General features: G+C 31.8%; 2 protein-coding genes across 6 annotated transcripts in view; one reads left to right on the top strand and one right to left on the bottom strand.

Annotated features, from left to right (window-relative positions):
• Positions 1-21,065, bottom strand: part of LOC147079327 (coiled-coil domain-containing protein AGAP005037) — a 608,924-nt gene that overhangs the window by 48,883 nt on the left and 538,976 nt on the right. For 4 of the 5 annotated variants that reach the window (XM_085940028.1, XM_085940056.1, XM_085940043.1 and 1 more), the window contains 2 exons: positions 3,419-3,560; positions 1,520-1,651 (listed from right to left, as the gene is read on the bottom strand). In XM_085940028.1, coding sequence (XP_085796154.1) covers positions 1,520-1,651; positions 3,419-3,560 — 274 coding nt within the window. The remainder of the gene's footprint in view (positions 1-1,519; positions 1,652-3,418; positions 3,561-21,065) is intronic. The other variant, XM_085940051.1, reaches the window with a different exon arrangement.
• On the top strand, positions 7,354-20,857 carry LOC147079328 (uncharacterized). Its single transcript, XM_085948402.1, has 7 exons — positions 7,354-7,377; positions 10,230-10,335; positions 11,788-11,996; positions 14,062-14,131; positions 18,519-19,337; positions 19,497-19,704; positions 20,293-20,857. Exons 1-7 carry the CDS (start codon positions 7,354-7,356, stop codon positions 20,855-20,857), a joined length of 2,001 nt encoding a protein of 666 aa, XP_085804528.1.

The raw sequence follows: 21,065 nt of genomic DNA on the forward strand, positions 1-21,065 counted from the left end.
ATCACGGCTGAATATAGGTACATGGCGGGTGGAGATGGGGTAACTCAAGATTACGTGACATTTTTGACACCCAAAGAAAGTAATGTTTTTTTTTGTTTTTTTAATATTTATCCTAAAATCCCCTTAAATTTTTGGTTTCCTTTGTGACGTCACATGTCCTCTAACCCCTCCCCATTCGTCATAAATCACTACATTATATCAGACCCCCCCTAGAGCGTGACGTCATATGTGGGCGGCCTTTTAATATAAGCAATTGACATTTGCATTAGCAATTAAAACGTCTAGTTCATCGACACTGTACATAAAGAACTAATATACATAAATAATGTTAGAGCATAGAGAGTAAAATGGGGAGCATTACCTAATTGGACTATTCTTGAAAGATTCCTATTATTTTAAAATCAATATATGTATGTACCATAATAAAACTGTTGGTTTTAAACATATACATTTATACATTTTTCGATCCACACTGGACAATGGCATAACTTAAAGTTTCAGGGCATAGAGTTAAGGGTAGCTATTATGTTTTGTGCCAATTATGCAAGTTCTCTTCATGGTATGTAGGGATTGCAATACCGAATGAAAATGTCAATACCTGTTTTTCGGTATTTATTATTGAATACCGTTATTTCTTAAACATTAAAAAAAACATAAGTAGATGCTTATCAATAAATATAGCTATTAAAATCTTTTTAAAATATTATTTTATGGCAAAAGTCTACATACCTACATTTATTATATTGACATTTAAAAATATGTATTGATCATAATTGTAGAACTAATGATTTTTTACAAATAATTTGAATATATTGATAATTTTAACTAAAGCCCTATAAAGTTCATCAAGTGCAAATAAGTCCGGCTGCAGGAAAAGCTTCTTAAATTCAACGCTTGTACAGTCATAAATAATTATAGAATAATTGAACATTTTTGTCACTGATGTTTTCTATTTCGAAATAATATTATGATAATTCATCGCGACAATTACTTATATAAAAAATATATTTGATGAAATATGTATTATTATTTTTTCACCTCTGTTGGGTTCACTCAATATGTTTGCATTTTAGCAGCACATAACTTATAATTAATTTTCAAAAACGTAAACGAGTGTGCTAATACCGAAAATTCGGGTATTTTGGATTTTTAAAACCGGTATTGCAATCCCTAATGGTATCCTGTCGCTTTCTTATATACCAGAAGTGGTAAATATAAGATTTGAAAATGTCACATGCATAGATTATTATGTCGTCATTTCGATAGATTCGGCGTTTACTCGTACTTTGTAGTAATCAACGATATATTATTTTTATTAAATTAAAATTACACTTCGTATTCACGCCATGACGTGGTATCATTTACGGTGAATACAAAATGAAACCATTTTTTTTAAATTAATTAAAAATGTAACAGCGTTATGAATTTTGATAGCGTGGAATCCTTATTACTCTTTGATCGATATCCCTTTGAACCTACAATGTTATACCAATGACATTGTATTTTTGGAGTGTTATACCTGGCAGACTGTAGAGCTGATCAGCTCCCCTCATGGAATCCACTGAAGGGTTAAATGGGAAACACCGATCTGACCCGCCACGAATGATTGACGTGGCGCTCCCGTACGCCCTTAACGGTTTTGGTGGGGCACCTATGACAATATCAGCTAATTTAGGCACCTAATTGATAGTCATTGTTAATAAACACGATTTTATTTAAAAAAATATACCATCCAACTAATTTCAATGAATTTTTCCATATTATACGTAACTGTAATTCTTGATGATGTGAATGTGTTAATTAAACCGATGTCCGTATTAACTTGTTATTAATGATATATTAATTGATGACCAAAGAAGTGTAGTTACGATAAGATACGTACCTATCTAAAAAAACCAAATATGTTTTTATTGCGAGTACATATAATTGCCTTAACCAATACGTCACTCCTACGTCAACCAATACGTCACTCCTACGTCAACCAATACGTCACTCCTACGTCAACCAATACGTCACTCCTACGAAACTTAAACCGAAATGTATTTTTCTTAATTAAACAAGTGCATGGTACCTACTCGTATATCCAAAGTTCAAACATAAAATAATATTTTTTCTCCATAGGAAGAGATTTTTCTATCATATTCGTATTAAGTGTTTTCATATTTTTTATAATGAATATTGCATTCATCCTAACCAAGTTATTGATTTTAAAAAGCATGCTTTTTTAATATTATGTATGTAGAGATTCGGCTAATTTTTCCTTTGGTGGGTAGAAGAGCAGTGGTGCTAAGTACTTTCACAAAAATACTATTTTCTAGGTGTTTTAAAATGCAATGATAGTGCCAATAGTTATGTATAAAAGAGGGATATGTGATCTAATAATAATTATTGTAATCTTACTTCGGTAATGATGAACAGTTTACGTCACAATATTTATAAATATGATCAGGACCTGTTTCACAACTACAAAAGCATAATCAAATGATACATAAAATATCAAAGGGAAAGCTAGTGAAAGGATTTCTAAAATACATGATATTTTATACACTGAATTAAACAATTATTTTAACGTGACAGACAAAATAAGAACGCCACTGAAATCAATGATAATGTAATACTCAAAACACTGTATCGATATAGCGAACAGAGAAAATTGTAAGCCTGCGAAATTAATGCAGAAGAAACAAAACTTGAAATAGTTAATCAAATATTTCTTAATAATTTTCCAAGTAATTAATCAATCTAACACAATTTGATTGATTAATATTTCACAACTGGCTGCATAGTAAATAACCAATTCCCAATATACATTAAATACAATAATAAGTTAATTAATATATCAGTAAGTTAAGTTAATAAAAATATGATCAATTTAATGAATTATTATAAGTAATTTATATGGTAGTTATATATTTTTTTAAATAAATGTATTTAATCGTGGTTTAAAATCAGCCGGCGTAAGGATCCTAATAAAGCTCATACCGGGTAAATTAACAAACACATTTATGGAAATATTTTTTTATACCATTTTATTATTTGAAGATAAAAATAATAGCTGTTAAAACTAAAGATAATATGTTGAATACGATGTTCGCATTAAAAAAATACTTTTCTACGGATTCTGCGTTTTCACTTTGTGAAAAACTTGTTCAACTTTACTTATTGACTTTTTATATACAAAAATAGATATTCGGAGGAATTAATTTACTGATTTATTACTATCAAAGATTACTTAATATATAAGTTATTAAAAGTGAATTGTATTTTATAAAATATCACGTTTGAATATTTAAAATGATCTAATAAATATCTAAAAGCAATATTGCTTTACCTTTAATGGTTTTTTTGTTCGGAGAATGGCTTGTAGTATTAACTTTATTCGAAATATACATTTATAATTAATAAACATCTTATGTACCGCTCCCAGGAAGTGACTTGATCCTGTCAGCCGGTATCGGTGGTCCGCTGGCAGGAGAGTAAGCTCTCATTAAGGATCCCCCACGAGGAAGAGTGCTGGGTGCACCGGATCCCATGTAATATGCTGGAGGCTTGGCGTTTACCTGAAGAAATTAGAAAAAAACATATTTGAGTATACAGTGCATAATATTTACTATCATGTTGTTGTACAGGTGAAGAAGTCAACACAAAAGCTAGAAAAGTCATCAACATAGCTGTATAGTAAATAAATTTCTTTTGTTCAATTATTTGTCACATATTTATAAATGTTGAAATATTAAACCAGTATTAGTATTTTACAAATATTGAAAAGTTGATAAAACATTTAACAAATTTAATAATCTACCAATCTTGTCTTGTCACCAAAAAATAACAGTGAAGAAAATTAACATACGAATAATCGACGATTTATTTGTCAACCTGTTATTGTTACCATCACATAATCTTAGTGACTATTGCTATACCTATTTGTCATATCATGAATTCAATTGGCGGAGCTTTATTAAATAATCAATTTAAAAAATCGTCTAAAAACAGTCATTGTGAAAATATATTTTATAAATCTATGACAATATAATATATTATTTTGTCATCTTAATTCTTACATGTTGTGTTGTGCTGTGTTGTGTTATGTTGTAGAGGCGATTTATCGAAAATCAACTTTAAACTTAAACATCCTTAAAAGTTTGTCAATATTTCGAATCGATAATTATGTTAATGTTTCCTCAAATTATTTTGAATTTTATGACGAAGGCTATGCGTTGAATGTAAATGCCATATTTTCATTCGGTTTTCTTATAAATATTAACCTTATTTTCTATAACAAAAATGTCACCTGCGGCGCAATTTTATTATCTTCTGGTTAACCTAACAATGATTTAACATTAGTACTTCTAAGAGAGAAAACGTTGTACAAAAATACGCTTAGTACTAAAATAAATGATTATTATCATTTTCCTGAGAAATAAACAGAATGCCGGTTACGAGATACGATACCAACGTTAAACATGTTATACAAAAAAGTACTAGAATAATTTTATTTGGACAGTTTAACGGGGTTGTTTTAGAATATCAAAGTTGAACTTAGCGACAAAAAGGTTGGATTGGACTAATATATATAATACTCATAATATCAAATAATATCATACTGTTTATAAGTCATTTAAAATCATATATTTTAATGTATGTGAAATAGTTGCCCCCTCCCATGACTATTTCCAGGATCCGTTAGTGGCTTACACAATATACTATGTAGGTAGATAATAAACTGAGTTAACTGATTAGTGTTTAGTTAAATCCAAATGTAAAAAAAATATATATAAATAAACGAAGACATTAAATTCAGCACCAAGAATCGAAAGTGTTCACGAGAAAACGATGCAATTACAATAATTTACAGGTATGTATACAAAAGAATCGTCTAAAGATAAATTTAATATACGCCTGTATAAGTGGTTTCGTGGTTTTATCTAAATATAATATTATTTAGGTACTTATTGTAAAGATAAATGCAAAACTTTGCACATTCAACTTCAAACAATCAAAAATTGTTCACGATTTTATTAGAGAGAAAGCTGCACTGTCGTTCGTTCACAGTAAATCATTACGCCTTGCACGGATCGAACTATATTCTAACAATAAACTTTTACTCGACCAATAAAAAATAACACGCCGTATACTGAACTAATATTGAACATTCTTAAATCATCTCTATTTAATTTTATAATATACATTATATTTTAAGATTTTAATTTTAAATAATTGTATCCATGTTCTTCAATAAGACAATTGTTATTTCAACAAAATTGGTTTTAAGTAACAATAAAATCATAAAATATTCGTCTACACAATGCTGTCTAGCGCACGGTTAAAATATACAATACCACCGGTAAAACCTATACATGTGACTTTATGAACTACGTAGCATTTTTGTAAATATTAAAAAGTACAGTTTTTAATTATTAATGCTATGTTGTGTTTAATAATTTATTTATATACACTAGATTTATTCATACGTACTGCTTTTCGCGTCTACAAATGATATTAAGGTATACCTACAAGGCAATTAGCAAATCTCTAATCTAACCCATATTCATGCCTTCAGATACGACCGATCTACCAACTACATCATAATGGGGGAAATACACGCAGCACGCTTACAATGTACTTATATAATATAATTAGAATGCATAGTAAGCAGATATATATATTTATACCACGTCCGATCCTAATAAGATCATATGGGCCTCCACAGCGTGGCAGATTTTTGTTTTTACGATAAATGGATAATAGCCACTTGCTCAACCTATTAGATCCATTCTCTGACTCAAACACAAATTGAAAAACAATGTGTATTTGCCAGAATCAGGATTCAATCCTCGGACCCGGTTTGATTTAGGCAGGATTTAATTGATTTTTAAAAACTAACCAACACCATCTATGTTATAACCTGTATTCTTAGTTCAATGAAAATAAATAAAGTTTGGCGCAAAGATACGGGCGATGTAGCAACTACGTCACCCAGTAGGCTTATAATGTACTTATAGTTTGTATTCTATAAACTGGCGTACACATCAGACGGAAAGTATTTTGCCATCGCGTTCAACTGTTGCAAGTTTTCAATGGGAGGGGACGAGATTGATGCTGAAGCGGGGGGAAACCGGCACGCCAGCTTATAGATGACAGACTCTATATACAATTAGAATGTATGTGAGCAGATGTGTAATATTAGTGAAAAACTTATACTTTCGAAGTCTGTAACATTGAAGGTTGGAGTGGTGAATTATAGTGACACCTTTTTCCAAAACGTATTGTACTTTATTTACATATAAATTAATTGTGTCTTTATTATAATTTTTTTAAGTATACTTTTTAATTAAAAAACGTCTGAGATTTTATTTAATTGGAATCGTGGTCGTATATAATCTATAGTCGACACTTTTTTTACAACTCTACAACCCTAATATTTCTACAATAATAGTCTTCAACGGTGTGTACCAGCATTATGTAAATAACTAACTGATGTTAATATAAATTGTGTGGCTTGCGATGGCGGCAAATCGTGAAATAAAAAAAAGTCAAAATATTGTCGTTGGTTGTAAGTACTTAGTTCTTTCATTGCGCAAGCGTGCGTATCCAATTGTTTGGTCGGAAATTAGTTTTCACCATAGCTTTTTAAGCCAAATTAACAATAATACTTATCCATAGATCCATAGGTACGGTACAGTAGCATAGAATAACGTTGAGAATAATTTATTTCAAATACTCTTAAGTTTAGTTGCTTGCAGACTTACACGCTTGAAAGATGTCTCTTCATATTATTTATTATACACAATGATATTGTAGTCAGTACTAAACGATACTTAGTGTAAAAACGTCTTGAAGAATTTCAACGTTCATTAATATATAACAAAAAAAATTGAAGTGACGTACAATAAAATTCAACTACATGAAAACCCCAATCTTCATTTAGTATCAAATACAGTGTGAGAATTACATTGGACTTACAGTCAATCATAAAAGTATACAGTGTTGTTACGATAATATTATAATCTATAGAAAGTGGATAATAATTAATTGACGTGTATTGATTACTGCATTAAATTGTATAATAATATTGTAGCTAACGTTTTAGGCGACATATTAAATTTAATATCAATACATTATTACTAGATGGATGCGAAGTCAGGGATATTAATTCTGTGTAAGCTGTTATAAAACGAACATATCTTTCATTTCCGCGGACTTTGGGTTAAAATGTTGTCGCCCATTAGAAATGGCTATTATTTTTACATAGTATTAGTTACATTCTCGAGTGTTGTACATTATTTGCCGCAGGTGGGGAGTGAACCAATAGTCAAGGTGCCAAAAACTCACAACAATATCCATAAAGTTGTCATGACACAGAAGGGTTACATACAGGTAAGCAGTAGTTACTAAGTATTGTTACATTTGCCAAATGTGCGTAAATATCTGGGCAAAATGAAGCCTACTATTTATTTGTATACAATGAATTGTAATAGATACATTCTAGAATGCTTTTTTGCTATTACTGTACATACAACTCGCTTAGGCGTAGGATTATTAATTACAATTTGTGTATTATTCAATTGTAAATATCTAACTACAATACAGAAATATATCAGCATAGGTATATTGGCGACATGTTTTGAAAGGAGAAATTTTGAAATGAGTGATCAATCAGCTCTCATAGTATTGAGAAAAAAAACTTCAGAAACATACCTACGTGTTAGAAAATAATTAGAAGATAAAAAGAACTTTTTATATACAACGTTTTTATATTATCTGTTGAATTAGTATGCTCAATTTGCTCAAACTTGTACTTGATATGAAGTAAATAAAAAACAAACAAACAAAGAAACAAATATAGAATACTGAAATGTCAATTTGACATTTCATTTTGATTTCCATAGTAACGCACGTATATATTAATAATTTTGTTGCTAGAACCACCTAGCAACCAATAATAGTCTTTTACTTTTTACGGATTTTTCTGAAATAACTTTATATACAAAACAGAATTAACTGAAAATTAATTCAATTCTGCTTAAAGATGGCTAAAACTATTAAAAGAATGCATTGGCATCGTGTTCTGGTGTATTCTAAAAGTTTCAAATGTCTAGCTAGTCGGGAAGTTAATTAAAAATCGATTGCAAGATTTGTACTGGACAAACAACCACTGGACAAACAAGAATGCGAGCTAATAAAAACTTTGTAATAACTCGGATTCAGTGGGACTCAAACTCAATCTTTTACTTTCATGATGCATGGTCTCACCTTTAAACTATCGTCGCTTTATGATCCACGCGAATTATCTCTTACAACTACATTTTAACTGAGGTACTTCTAGTCAGAATGTGTAATCATGAAAGACGTGTCCACCTTGGTCCAACTAACGTCTAATACGAATGTTTCTGAGGGTCTCAAAATTATGTTCTTTCTATAACAAATAATCTAACTTTCTATATGTTCGGTATTTAATAAAGAAATAACAATCTCATTGTACTATTATTAATTATTATAAGAAAATATTTCCTGGATAAGTAAGTACCAATTAATATATTATTATGAAATAAAAAGTATGTGCAAAATATAAAGGCGTTGATATGGTGTACGTACGATTTGTTTGTAAAAGTGTATATACATTTAAGCTTTATTTGTCATTGTATACAGGTATAAATCTGTTATTTTCAACTTATACACCTACTATTTTTATTTAAATAAATTTATTCGCCAACTAGCGTTATAAAAAAAACAAACTTTTTTGTATTCTTCAAAATGTATTGCGTAACTACAATCTAAAAATATCAATAATATCGCATGGTTTGAGAATGATTATTATCTTGAAATATTGCTAATTCGCAAGTAAATGATATGTTTGTTATATTTGGTAATAACAACCGAATCAATAAAAGTCATATTTAGATTAAAAACTACTCCAAAGGAAAAAATATTAATTAATTATTTGTAAATACTACATATTATTATAATTGCTTATTTATTTTTAATAGATACTTACTATGTTTTTTCCACCAAGAATTGACAATTAACACCGTTCATATAATATATACAAAATCTAATAAACTATTTATTTTATTCAAAGATTAGTAATAATATGTAATAATAATACTTTAATTTAAAATACAAAAGCCGATTGCAACAGAGAGTAACAGAATTTAGAAAGCGCTTCAGATAATATTGTAAAAATACGAGTTAACTTCCTAACAATTACGTATGACACGTATAGCTTAATTGTCATGCACATGGGCGCTAATCCAGGGGGTGCATTCGAATCCTGCAGGGTTTCGTATTTTTTTTTCAAAAATATTTTTTCTTTTAGTTATTTATATACTTACCTATTTCTTATAGTGTTTTCAAATTATGTAGGTATATATATTATTAAAATACATATGACATAATCACATTTTGTTCAATTAATTTATATCTATATTCTATAACATATACTGCGATTGTTTAAGGGGGGACATGCTCGTCGAAGGTCAAAATTGAGTTTTTATTGTATTTTCAAACCATGATCCTGGACACTCCTTAAACGTTGTAGATAATCTATTTATATAATTTTGAAGCCTTATTATCCTTTATAGTTATTTTGAACATTTGATGACTGCATAAAGTCAAGTAGTTTGTCAATTTTTTTTAAACGGTGCATGTTCAAACACGTGCGTTAACATGTTCTTACTCCCTACTTCATTTATCGTTTGTCAATTTACCACTGGGGAATAACAAAAGAAATGGCGTATTTCAAAAAAACACTACCTTATTATTAGGTCAATAATTATTATAAAGCAATCATTATTCATAAGATGTTTATCACACTTGAATGGTCAAAGACATAGCTTACAATAAATATCTTTAGAATCATCTTCAAATGTGTTAATCTTGCCGATTTTTTGAATAATAAAATGCCTAATTCTTGTCAAATTTGGGATCACAGAGATTATCAATATAATTTTTTATCGTGAATATTTTACAAAAATTATCTCGTAATAAATTATACTAATGGTTTCATAAATGCGTTTAAAAATTAATAAACGTAAAAAATCTTAACACCACTGCACAGTTATGTACCGAAATATGACTATATTCTAAAACATTAGAGCGAGAGGTTTAAAAGAATACTATTTTATGTAACAAAAATACTTTATACTTTATAGTAGCTAGTGGCATGCGTTCCAAAGGTAAGCCATCCCTGCCCTAGGTTTATAACTAATAAGTTTATTTTCTGATTGTAGTTTCTGAGATACAAAGTGGACGTGCCTCCTTTGAGTAGATTCACTTTCTGTGTTTGGCTCAAGAGCGCCAACTTCACACACTCTCATCCGATCGTAAGCTACTCACGTAAGTTAGCTAAATAATTTATTCTATAGGGTTAAGATAATTATTAAGAGCATAATTAAGTGAAACGGCAAATAATTTTCAACAGTAGGTGGGACGTAATTTCGCACGCGTTGCCAGTCGTAGAGTGACTGTGAGCACGTCAATTTGTTTTGTGATGGCGCCGGAGGAATTAATTCTTAAATCGTGTAAAGATGACTAAAAAACGTTACGTATTTACTCGAAAAACAAAACATGTCAATGAATATATTATTATTATTTAAATAACAATAAACATAACATTAAATGGACGCATGTTGAATTTTTATGAGAAATTATGTTTTGTTCGTCACGCGTCGTTTGCGCAACCTGCGCGTCGCGTAGTCACGATCTTTTTAGATCATGCCTCAGCTGAAGAATAGCCTTAACACAATCAATGGAACGAGCCACAACAATCTATTTAAGGCTTAAATATGGGCCCCGGATACATTGGTTTTTAAATTAAACGACTCTGCTCATATACATCTGGATATGCTCACAATCATTTAATTATTCTTTCGTAGTACAGATGCATTTCATTGGAAAATGAACTCTACCTATATTTTCAATTCAATTTCAATTATTTTTTTAACATATTGTAGGTTTAAGATGTTCACAACATGGCATGAAACATTATTAAGTATAAAGAAAAAAGTAATAAAAGTGATAAAAATTAAAATATAAAAAGAGAACATAACATAAACATACAAAAGTAGTGAAAATACAATAATAATTATACATCTATAGAAGTTCAAAGAAGTACCTAGACCAAGTTTGCTAAGGAGACCCTATTTTAAGAATTTATAAAATAGCGTCCACCTAAACTCACCCTCACGCACGTGGAATATTGCAATAAGGATACATTTTGCAAATTTGCGTGTATATTTTTACAGCACAGTAGGTATGCTTATTCTGCAAACGTGTCCATTTAAAAATTGAAAATGTGATTAAACAATAATATAATTAGGCCTACATTACAATAAGGATGCATAACTCTGTGACATATTCTGCTAACGTGTCCACTTTCATATTGAGATGCGATCAATTATTTTTAATTAAAATCCCTCAGTCGAAATCTTGATATTCTACATTCATTTGGTCACCTAGTGTAAGTCAGTGCCTGGACAATCCAATCCCGTGCGTCTGAGGCGAATGTAGTAGGCACCGGATTCATCGCCACTGAAAACCGTAAAATCCCCCGTGGGAGTGAGAAAAAACTTATGGTTAACCTACAGTCAGTGTTGCATTTTTTTCACGCAATTATAGTATATTTTACGTAAAGTGTAAATAATTATAAATACACAAATATTTTTCATATTAATTTATTTCTTCAAAACTATAGTATCTGGAAAATTTTGCGTACAACTTAACCAAAAACAAATTATAGTACGGTCATATACTGCTAGGTATAATTTTCTGTGTTCAAATTGTTTTAAGTACATGAACGGGACAGATTGCTCCGCGCATGGATCAGCCCCGGTGGACGATGGTTGAGACTGCGCATCCTAGAGCAAGAAATTCCTGGCGTGAAAGTGGATTTTCAGGAGCTCAGATGGACGCATGTCTGCCTATCGTGGCACGCTGCAGACGCCACGTGGCAAGCCTACATCGACGGCAGACTTCAAGGACAAGGAACACATGAAAAGGTACTTACAACAACGTACATTATTAAAAAGCAAAAAACTATTTTTCGCTTCCATTTTTTCAAAATGGCAGTCAAAACTTCCCACTAATTAATATGCGTATCTAGTTTTGTTTACTATGAGATAATGCATTTGTATACCAAATGTTATGCTGGTACACTAATTTGAGTGATTTAATCAACACTGAAAGCTAAACAACCTGGATATCAAAAGACAGAAAATGTTATTTTTAATCTGTACCGACACGTTCTTGATTTCTATAATGAACAGTGACAATGACAATTGCCCTGCAATATAGTTAGCTATTCCGCATTGTAATAATTCGAAACTATGCGAATGCATATATAAAATTACTATTAATTACAAGCCTGTTATGCCACCCTTAGGCGTAAAACCCACTTAACGCAGCAAGTGGGACTCTCGCGCAAAATTTCACAAGTGGCGCTTAAATCAACGAAAATACAACGTAATCAAATACGCCAGCGCACACTGGATTTGACGACGCATTATGCCCGCCTGCCCCATGAGTCATCGTTTTTTAGCTTCTCTGCGATACGATTTAACGAAAATACAACGTAGTCCATTCATTGAAAACGGCGAGCAAAATCACGCTCCTCGAAGCGTCGTCAATGCGACGGGCGAGAAGCCATTATTTAAGAACAGCGAACTCTTTGTTTAGTTATTGCGTGTCCGATTTTAATTACAAGCCCCGAGAAATTTTATAATATTTTTATTGCTTTGTTATGAGAGACGCTGATAATAATAATTATTTTGTGCTGCTTGAGCCCCTTATTAGATAGGTGAAGGGTAATGCGCGGGTGGGAGGGGGCCTACTCAGTAGTGAGCGCACCGAGCGCTTTCTTGGTGGGCTTTATGCCTTAACGGTGTGACGTTCAACTAAATTAGGTTTCACAGTAGCATCCGTGTTAACTATTATTACTATTAGCAAATGTAATCATTTCCCGGATGCAAACTTATCGCAGGGATACCAATGGTGGCATATGAATTTGACACTGACATAACGTGAATGGTCGAAGTAACCGAATCAAAGCTAGCCACAACAAAGAGATCAAACATTACCAGTGGCATACGGTTGCGTGCTAAAAAGTCTCAACTAATAATTATTGTTCAAATTAAATACTTTAGCACGACTCGGACACATTAGATTGCGAAATAAAGAGTTAAACTTTGCCAACGTATCTAAATTGCCAATTAATTCAACTGAACTGAACTATAATAAAATTAACTTCAGTTCGAATTGCCAAATAATTGTCATTATATCAGACATGGGCTCGGGGAACAGGGCTAATTAATTACACCAAATGGGGTAAACGTGAACATTTTGAGGGCAATGAAGTTACAGAAAAATACAATATTAAAAATACACAATAATCGCAAGGTTTTTAAAATTGTTTATGTTGGAGGGACAGATATGCTGTTACCCACATAAATTTGTTAACAAAGTACAGAACTCGCATGAACTTCCAAGAAGAAGACATCAAGTTGCCTACACATACAAAATCTTGATATCAATGTGATTTATCAACAATAAAACGGCATCGTTTTTTCCAAAACTGGAGTGGGTTTAAAGAAATATATGCCGGTTTTTCAAACTTTGTTATTGCCTTAATACTTAGTCATTATATTGTCTTTCATTAATTCTTTGCTCCATGAGAAATTTATTCATTACTAAATGCAATGCTAATTAACTTAATATTTGTGTATTTTGAAATTAGAAGAAAGGGAGCTAATATGATAGAATTCAAACATCTTTGAGGTACATATTCATCAAAAACGTTCTCCGACCTTATATTAGACAAATCACAATTTCCACTCTAGACTGAACAGATGAACAGAGGTACTTACACATTGATACATATTGTCCAAACGTATGTTATGCACATGGATTGACTGTCAACCATTCGCCAACCCCTATTTACAAAATAGTAATATGGATGAAGTAAAGGAGAACACAGATATTCAATATTGATTTGATAATATTTTATTAAGTTTTAAAACAAATAAAGTCTTATATTCGCGTAACCACAAAATTTTGATTTTTTTTCAGTTGCGAGATATTATTATACCTGGCGGAGGAGATTTGGTAGTCGGGCAAGAATATACAGATTTCGATAAAGGTAATGATTTATTATAACATATTATGTATTTAAACAATAACTTTATAAGTATACTTTTTTCGACCATGTCCGATCCTAATAGGATCATATGGGCCTCCACAGAGTAGAGGTTTGTATTAACAGATTTTGTTTTTTACGAGAAATGGATGTCAGCCACTTGCTCAACCTATTAGGTCCATACCCTGACTCACACACAAATTGAAAAACAACATGTGTACTTGCCAGACCCAGGATTCGAACCTGGGACCCACGGCGTGATAGTCCAACGCTTAAACCGCACGGCCACCGTCGGCGTCATACTATACTAACTACTACATATTATCATAGATTAGTATATAGTTATAAAATTGTCCTATATCCACCTTAGTTAAATAATATATCATTATGTTTTGACAAAGAGGACGGGCATTCCGTTCTGAAAGAAATAAATGTAAAAGACAATCTCTAAAATATGTCTCTAAATAAGTATGCTGTTTTTTGACCACATATCCAGATGGGAAAATAACATGTTTTGTAATGGGCCATCACAGCGATGTCCACATTGGCAACAAGTTTTCGAAACAAGTCTTAACCTTTGTTTCTATTAGAATATACCTACATCTTCAGCGAAAGTCGATTGAATGAATAATAAAAGTGTACTTACTTAAATGATTTTTTTTCATATACATACATACTTACAAGACAAGTATAGGTACACAATCGTAAATCTGGTGTATCTTTATAGGTAACCAATATAATAGATGGTATTATTTATAACATTTTCTCAACACGAAAAAATACAACAACACCCTCTTGATTTGAATGATGAATGATGATATTATAATAAAACGGCCTCCTTTGATGGTTACATGATTAATGAATGTCAAAAGTTAAGTATTATATTATGACTTTATAGCGAGACATCTATTATTTTATTATACATTAAAACTTTCACAGAGTTTTTTTTTAATCTCTCACTCTCTAAGTATATTAAGATATAATATAAGATACATATTATAAGTTCCAATAAATAATATGTTAATACGAATCGCAAGTTATATTTAACTATTAGTCAACAAAATAAGTATTTGTCCAATAAGATGAGTGACTTAAAAAATAAAACTTTCAGATCTAGAGACGTCAATAATTATTTGGTTAGGAATGTTGTTGAGATATTTTTCATTTATATTTTTAAAGCCATTCTAACGATCAATATAACAGTGATGATTGATAAGCATAATATATGGTACAAGTCGGTTATGTGGAATACAGCGACAAACACATTTTGAAAATACCCGATATACTGGATTATTTGTTAGGTTAACGGGTTTACCTAACCAAACCTAATCTAACCTAAACTAACCCAAACTAACAAATAATCCAGTATATTGGTTATTTTCAAAATGTGTTTGCCGCTGTATTCCACATAACCGACTTGTACCGCATATATATATATAAGTATATTATAATATATTCAATGTAACAATAGTTCTTCAAGAAAATCTAAAATCTATTGTACATAAACAACCTACTATGTTTTTAATAAACCATTTCTTTTATTCTTCGAATAATTCACAAGATTTGAGAATGTAACATTAATTGAACGTATAATTGAACATACTAACTTAATAAAAAAATAACTAAAATATTTTGCGCGAGCCGGGCGTCTGTTAGTAATTAAGGCAATTAATGATTCCTTGATTTAAAACACAAAAACCGATAGCCGAAACGAAAACGATAAACATTTTATGTAGGTAAGACCTACTAGTTAAAATTATCGTAATTAAGTTGGAGGTCCGTAGCTTAATTGGTTAAAGCATATCGGCGCGATACCAGTAGACATACGGGTTCAAATCTCGTCGGGCGTCGTATTTTTTTCAAATGTGATTTTTTCTAGTGGGTAGGTATATAATATCTGAGGTGTTTTCAAGTTAAGTATGTTCAAATAATAAATTGACAAGAATCATTGCAGTTATTTTCTTGATCTATATGCTAAGCACGTCTAAAATTCGTAGTAGGACGATGAAAATATATTTAAAAATTGTTAACATTAAAAAATAAATACATAACTTCTTGTCAAATGTGTAATTCATGTTATAAATTTGACACATTTTAGGTTGACCGTAATCGTAATGCCTCTGCGAATGAATATTTAAACTGCAATTTAGTACACTAGTAACTGATCATTTTCATATTAAATACTCAACGCGCATCTAAAAACATTAAAAAGATTTTTTTATTTTTTTATTAAAAAATAAGCTTACAATTTAGAAAAACTATTTAAGATGTGTTATTTTAACCGGGTGGTTGTTAGTTGTTACTACATCGTATATCAGGAATATTTTTTTCCATTAAAATGTAATTTTATTAAATCTTAAGAATATGACAAAACTTTTTTTTAAATGTAGTTTTAACATTGTTTCTTTTCCAATTAAAAGAAAACATAAAAAACAAACTATCAAAAATAGAAGCTTGGAGTACCTATTTAAAAAATGTATTCCAATGTATTTTATATTATAAAGGTAATAAATAATACCTGCATATAGGCAGGTAGCAGTAGTAAACTAAACGTTTAATCAGTACAACGGGAATCAGTGGTGAGTGGCGGAGGTAGGTTGTTAAGATCTGACATAAATAGTGCACACTAAACTTTGTCAGTCATACTTATTTGTCTTCATTGAACTAAGAATACAAATTGCAGATGTAGCTGGTTAGTTATTAAAATTCAATTAAACCTTGCCGAACCAAACCATACACTAGTTTAGGTTGCTATGGGCGATCGGACAAAAACAGTGCACACATACCTACATGATGCATGATTTCATGGCATAATTTAGATATTTTATAGATAGACGAATATGTGTTTACCTATTATCTATTATGGTTTGATTTATGGTGAGTTTAGTTGAATTTTAAAAACTAATCAACACTATCTGCAATTTGTAGTCTTAGTTCAATGAAAACAAATACGTATGCCAGACAAAGGTTAGTGTGCAGTGTGCACTATATACGTCGGATCCAGCACGCCTATACATTTGCCACTGACAGGAATATTAACTATAAATAAAAGTAAAAATCATTTAGTAGAGTTGTTAGATTATTAAGGTGACAGAATAAGAGTGATTCTTGTTACGTATTTAATCATCGTAAAACAGTAAACTAACTAATTAATGAAATGTGCAAATGATTACATTCTAATGTATTAATGTAATATAGAATAATCGATGATAATATCGATAATGACCAGCGAAATCTATTAATTATATACCTACGATTAACCTGCCCAATTACTTGCTAAACGAACATTTTACTTTGAGATTGCATTGGACCCCAAGAGATATTTTCCGAATTTATTTTTTCGCTGCGTTACGATGATACGAAAAGCATAATATAATATTACACAAACACATAAAAATGTCCGCCAAAACATAATATGAAATATTGTGCTTTTATAAAACATTTCACAAGACCGCAGATAAGCTATTCGTGTCTTGTTATATTAAGTATAACAAATATTCTTGACATACATTCGTACATAGGTACTCACTAAATAGAAACAAAATTTTATAGAACGAAAATACGATAACTAATTTTATCGAATTGAAGGGGTTATCGCAAGACAATGATGTCAAGACGCATAATTATGAATTTGTTGATTTTGAATAAAACCAATTCCCAGGGCATAACTCACGTTTTACTTAATAAGACACTTTTTTAAAAAATACACTGATGTGTCAATAATTATGATCAATGTGTAGTTCTTACAAATTCAAATTTTGTAAATAATAATATGATAAATGTCATGCCAGTCAAAATTGATATCGGTCAGTCATCCACGCCTTCTGCTCCAAACAGAATAATTAGATGTGAGATATATCGAACATTTTAATGAGGATAGTAATTTTTCCTGTTACAATAGTGAACGAACAAGAACATTAAATTGCTCATATCTCCAAACTATGTTTCTGTGGCATATCATTGTCTTGCAATAACCCCTTCAATTAAGTATTGTCTTTTTGATTCGAATACTACTAACCAAATATTGATGAAAGTCACACAGCTTATGCATTGCGTTTACTAATTTAGTGGAGTTTCGTCTTCAATTCCAAAGTTGGGATAAATTTTTTCGAAAATAATGCACTTGCAATAATTCATGATGAGGTGCAGATGGAGGACTTGCGCTTGTATCCAACCATTGTCAATCGCGCAGGATCATTCGAGTTCTCAGTACGGCGTTATACTGACTAAGCAAAGACCATCCATAGATGGAAACCGTATGTGGGTTGATACCGTGTGCCATTCTAAACGTATGATTCCTGTTCATGGAAATATTTTCATTAAATTATGTATACACTCTCGTACGTCTATAAATATTCAGGTAGACATTAAAATATGTTCTTTGTTTCAGGGCTGGATGACGGAATTGAGGGTGAAATTTTCGGATTCAACATGGTACTATCATCCACCACTGAAGCGGCCAATCACAACTACTATCAAAACCAGGAATCCAGAAACTATTACCACACAGCGCCATCGAACGATGACGACACAAATTACCAGTCAGAGTACATTCGCTTTGCAGACCTGCCTGATGAATTCGACCAGATTAAAGAAACCGTTTCGAAAAAGGCCATACCAGAACGTACGCATACACCCAATACGAATGATGACGAGCGAAAAAATGTCGATGTGAAAAAATTACGAATAGTAACCGACGATTTTTACAAAGTCAACGTCGATTACTTCGCTCGGAAACCGGACAGAGCGAGAGAGGGCGGAAACCCCAACGACCACGCCCTTGAGATAGAATATTTACCGGAAGCGCCGAGAACGTCCTCGAAAATCCGGCATTCGCCTTTCAAACAATCGTATCTGGACTCGGATGATCAGTATTCAGACTCACCTCACGAAGTACTACGCCCTCCCGATTCACCTTCAGAAATACCGTTTTGGAACCACGTGAATAAAGCAGGTCAAGAGGGTAAATTTAAACTTTTAGAAGAAGCTAATTTTGTTCATGAAGGTATTATCGAAAATCATCCATTACCATTGACAAACTTGCCGATATACGAAACACCACCAGCGCTTCCTACATTCAACACAGAACCGGAAGTACCAAGTTATGAAGTGAAGTATGCGCAAGAGAACTTTAAAGGAAATGAATGGTATGATCAAAATGACTATTTCCCTAAAGAACTCTTGCGACACTCGAAACGAAGACGTCCAGGTCGCCACCCTAAGTTTTATCATCGTCATCACCATCATGGAAAATCTAAGTCGAAAAGTAAGCATCACAATCAACACGCCCATCACCCACATAAACAATCGCACATTGAAACGTCTGAATTATTTCCATACCCAAGCGAAAACGATCAAGTTTACATAGCAAAAGATTTAGATGTCGCTATGGAGAAGAGACAATTTAACGAAAATTTAAACAACCACAGTGTGTTCAAGAGAGATACAAGTAACGGACAGAAAAATATACAAATTTTGAATCCAGAATCTATAATAGTTTATCCTAAAAATAATCAAGTGATCAATGTTGAAGTGATGCCAAGGGCAGGAGAATTCCCTTCAATCGATTATGACACGTCAAGTCGTGAAGACAACAATAATTATATGACAGTTGTTTTGACTCTTGAAAATCAAAACAGATTGAAAAATCATAGAATAACTCCGCCTGTCAATCGAACTACATATTTTGACCCCCAAACTTCAAACACTCATCAACAATTATTAATAAATAGAAATTTACATAATCAACATAAAATAAAAGAGGATGGATACAAAAAAGATTTATTAACACCCAATTACGAGGTGCTGTACTCTCAAAAGTATTACACTGGAAATAAAAATGTATTTAACCATAATATGGGAAGGGGGAATAATTTTAACGCGACAAATGATACTGAACGCTGGGCAGATCAAACATTTAATGATATCAGATTCGCATCACTCGATAAAAATATTCCAAATGATAACACTGTTGGATATAATCACTTCATTCTCAACAAGCAGGTTTTGTACGACAATCCGATATATTCTCACATTTCTAACGCATTTCAAATGGCAAAAAATAATAAAGAAACCAATATACCGAAAAATAAAGTGCAAAATTTCGAATCTTTGCGTATTAAAAGTAACACAGGTATTATAAATCCGTACAGTTTGTACACTAGCCATCAAAACAAGCGTATAGAACCGGCGCTCATCAAGAGATATCCTGAAAGTATCCGCGACAAGATAAACGACCCTTCTGATTATAAGACGACGAAGGAAAACGAACATGCGCAATTCGGAAAAGCTGTCAAGCTGGGAAACGCGCTTAACGAGATTCAAATTTTCCGGCAGCATGGAAATGACCGCGTTACAAGTTTCGTCAACAGCAGCGACAGAGTTCCGGACATACACAAGTACAGGTCAGACATTGACGAAAAAGATTACGACAAACGGCCTTCGAATATCAATAGCAGTGACGGAATCTACGTGTTCAGCGACATTAACGTCAACAATCACCAAGTGTTTGGAAGGCTGCAGAGGAAGTCTGTGAAGAATCTGACACCACCTCCACCGCTGTCAGCTGGGAGAAAACTGGTGGAATTGAGCTACAGAAAATGCCTATTAGGAAGAGGTTCTCCACTGGCTTCAGATCCTTCAAGTTTAATTAGCTGGACATTAACCCCCGTGAGAGTTTTCGGAGGAGCTATATTGAAACACGCCCAACCTTTTTGTGGGTCGTTTTAAGTAAATATACAATTGTTAATCAACTCTTATTTATATATTGTGTACATAATAATTATATAGTTAGGTATATAACACTGTGGAGAGAGAAGAATTATTTGCAAATTTTAAACGATCAGTAGGTACCTAGTCGATAACAGCATCACACGTAACGTACGCACCGCACCCTTCATCGTAATGCAATTATGAATAATTTGTAATAAACTATATG

The sequence above is a fragment of the Rhyacophila brunnea genome, unplaced genomic scaffold (assembly GCF_057557595.1).
Source record: "Rhyacophila brunnea isolate RB1 unplaced genomic scaffold, BYU_Rbru_1.0 scaffold_1, whole genome shotgun sequence".
NCBI classification, from domain to species: Eukaryota; Metazoa; Arthropoda; class Insecta; order Trichoptera; family Rhyacophilidae; genus Rhyacophila; species Rhyacophila brunnea.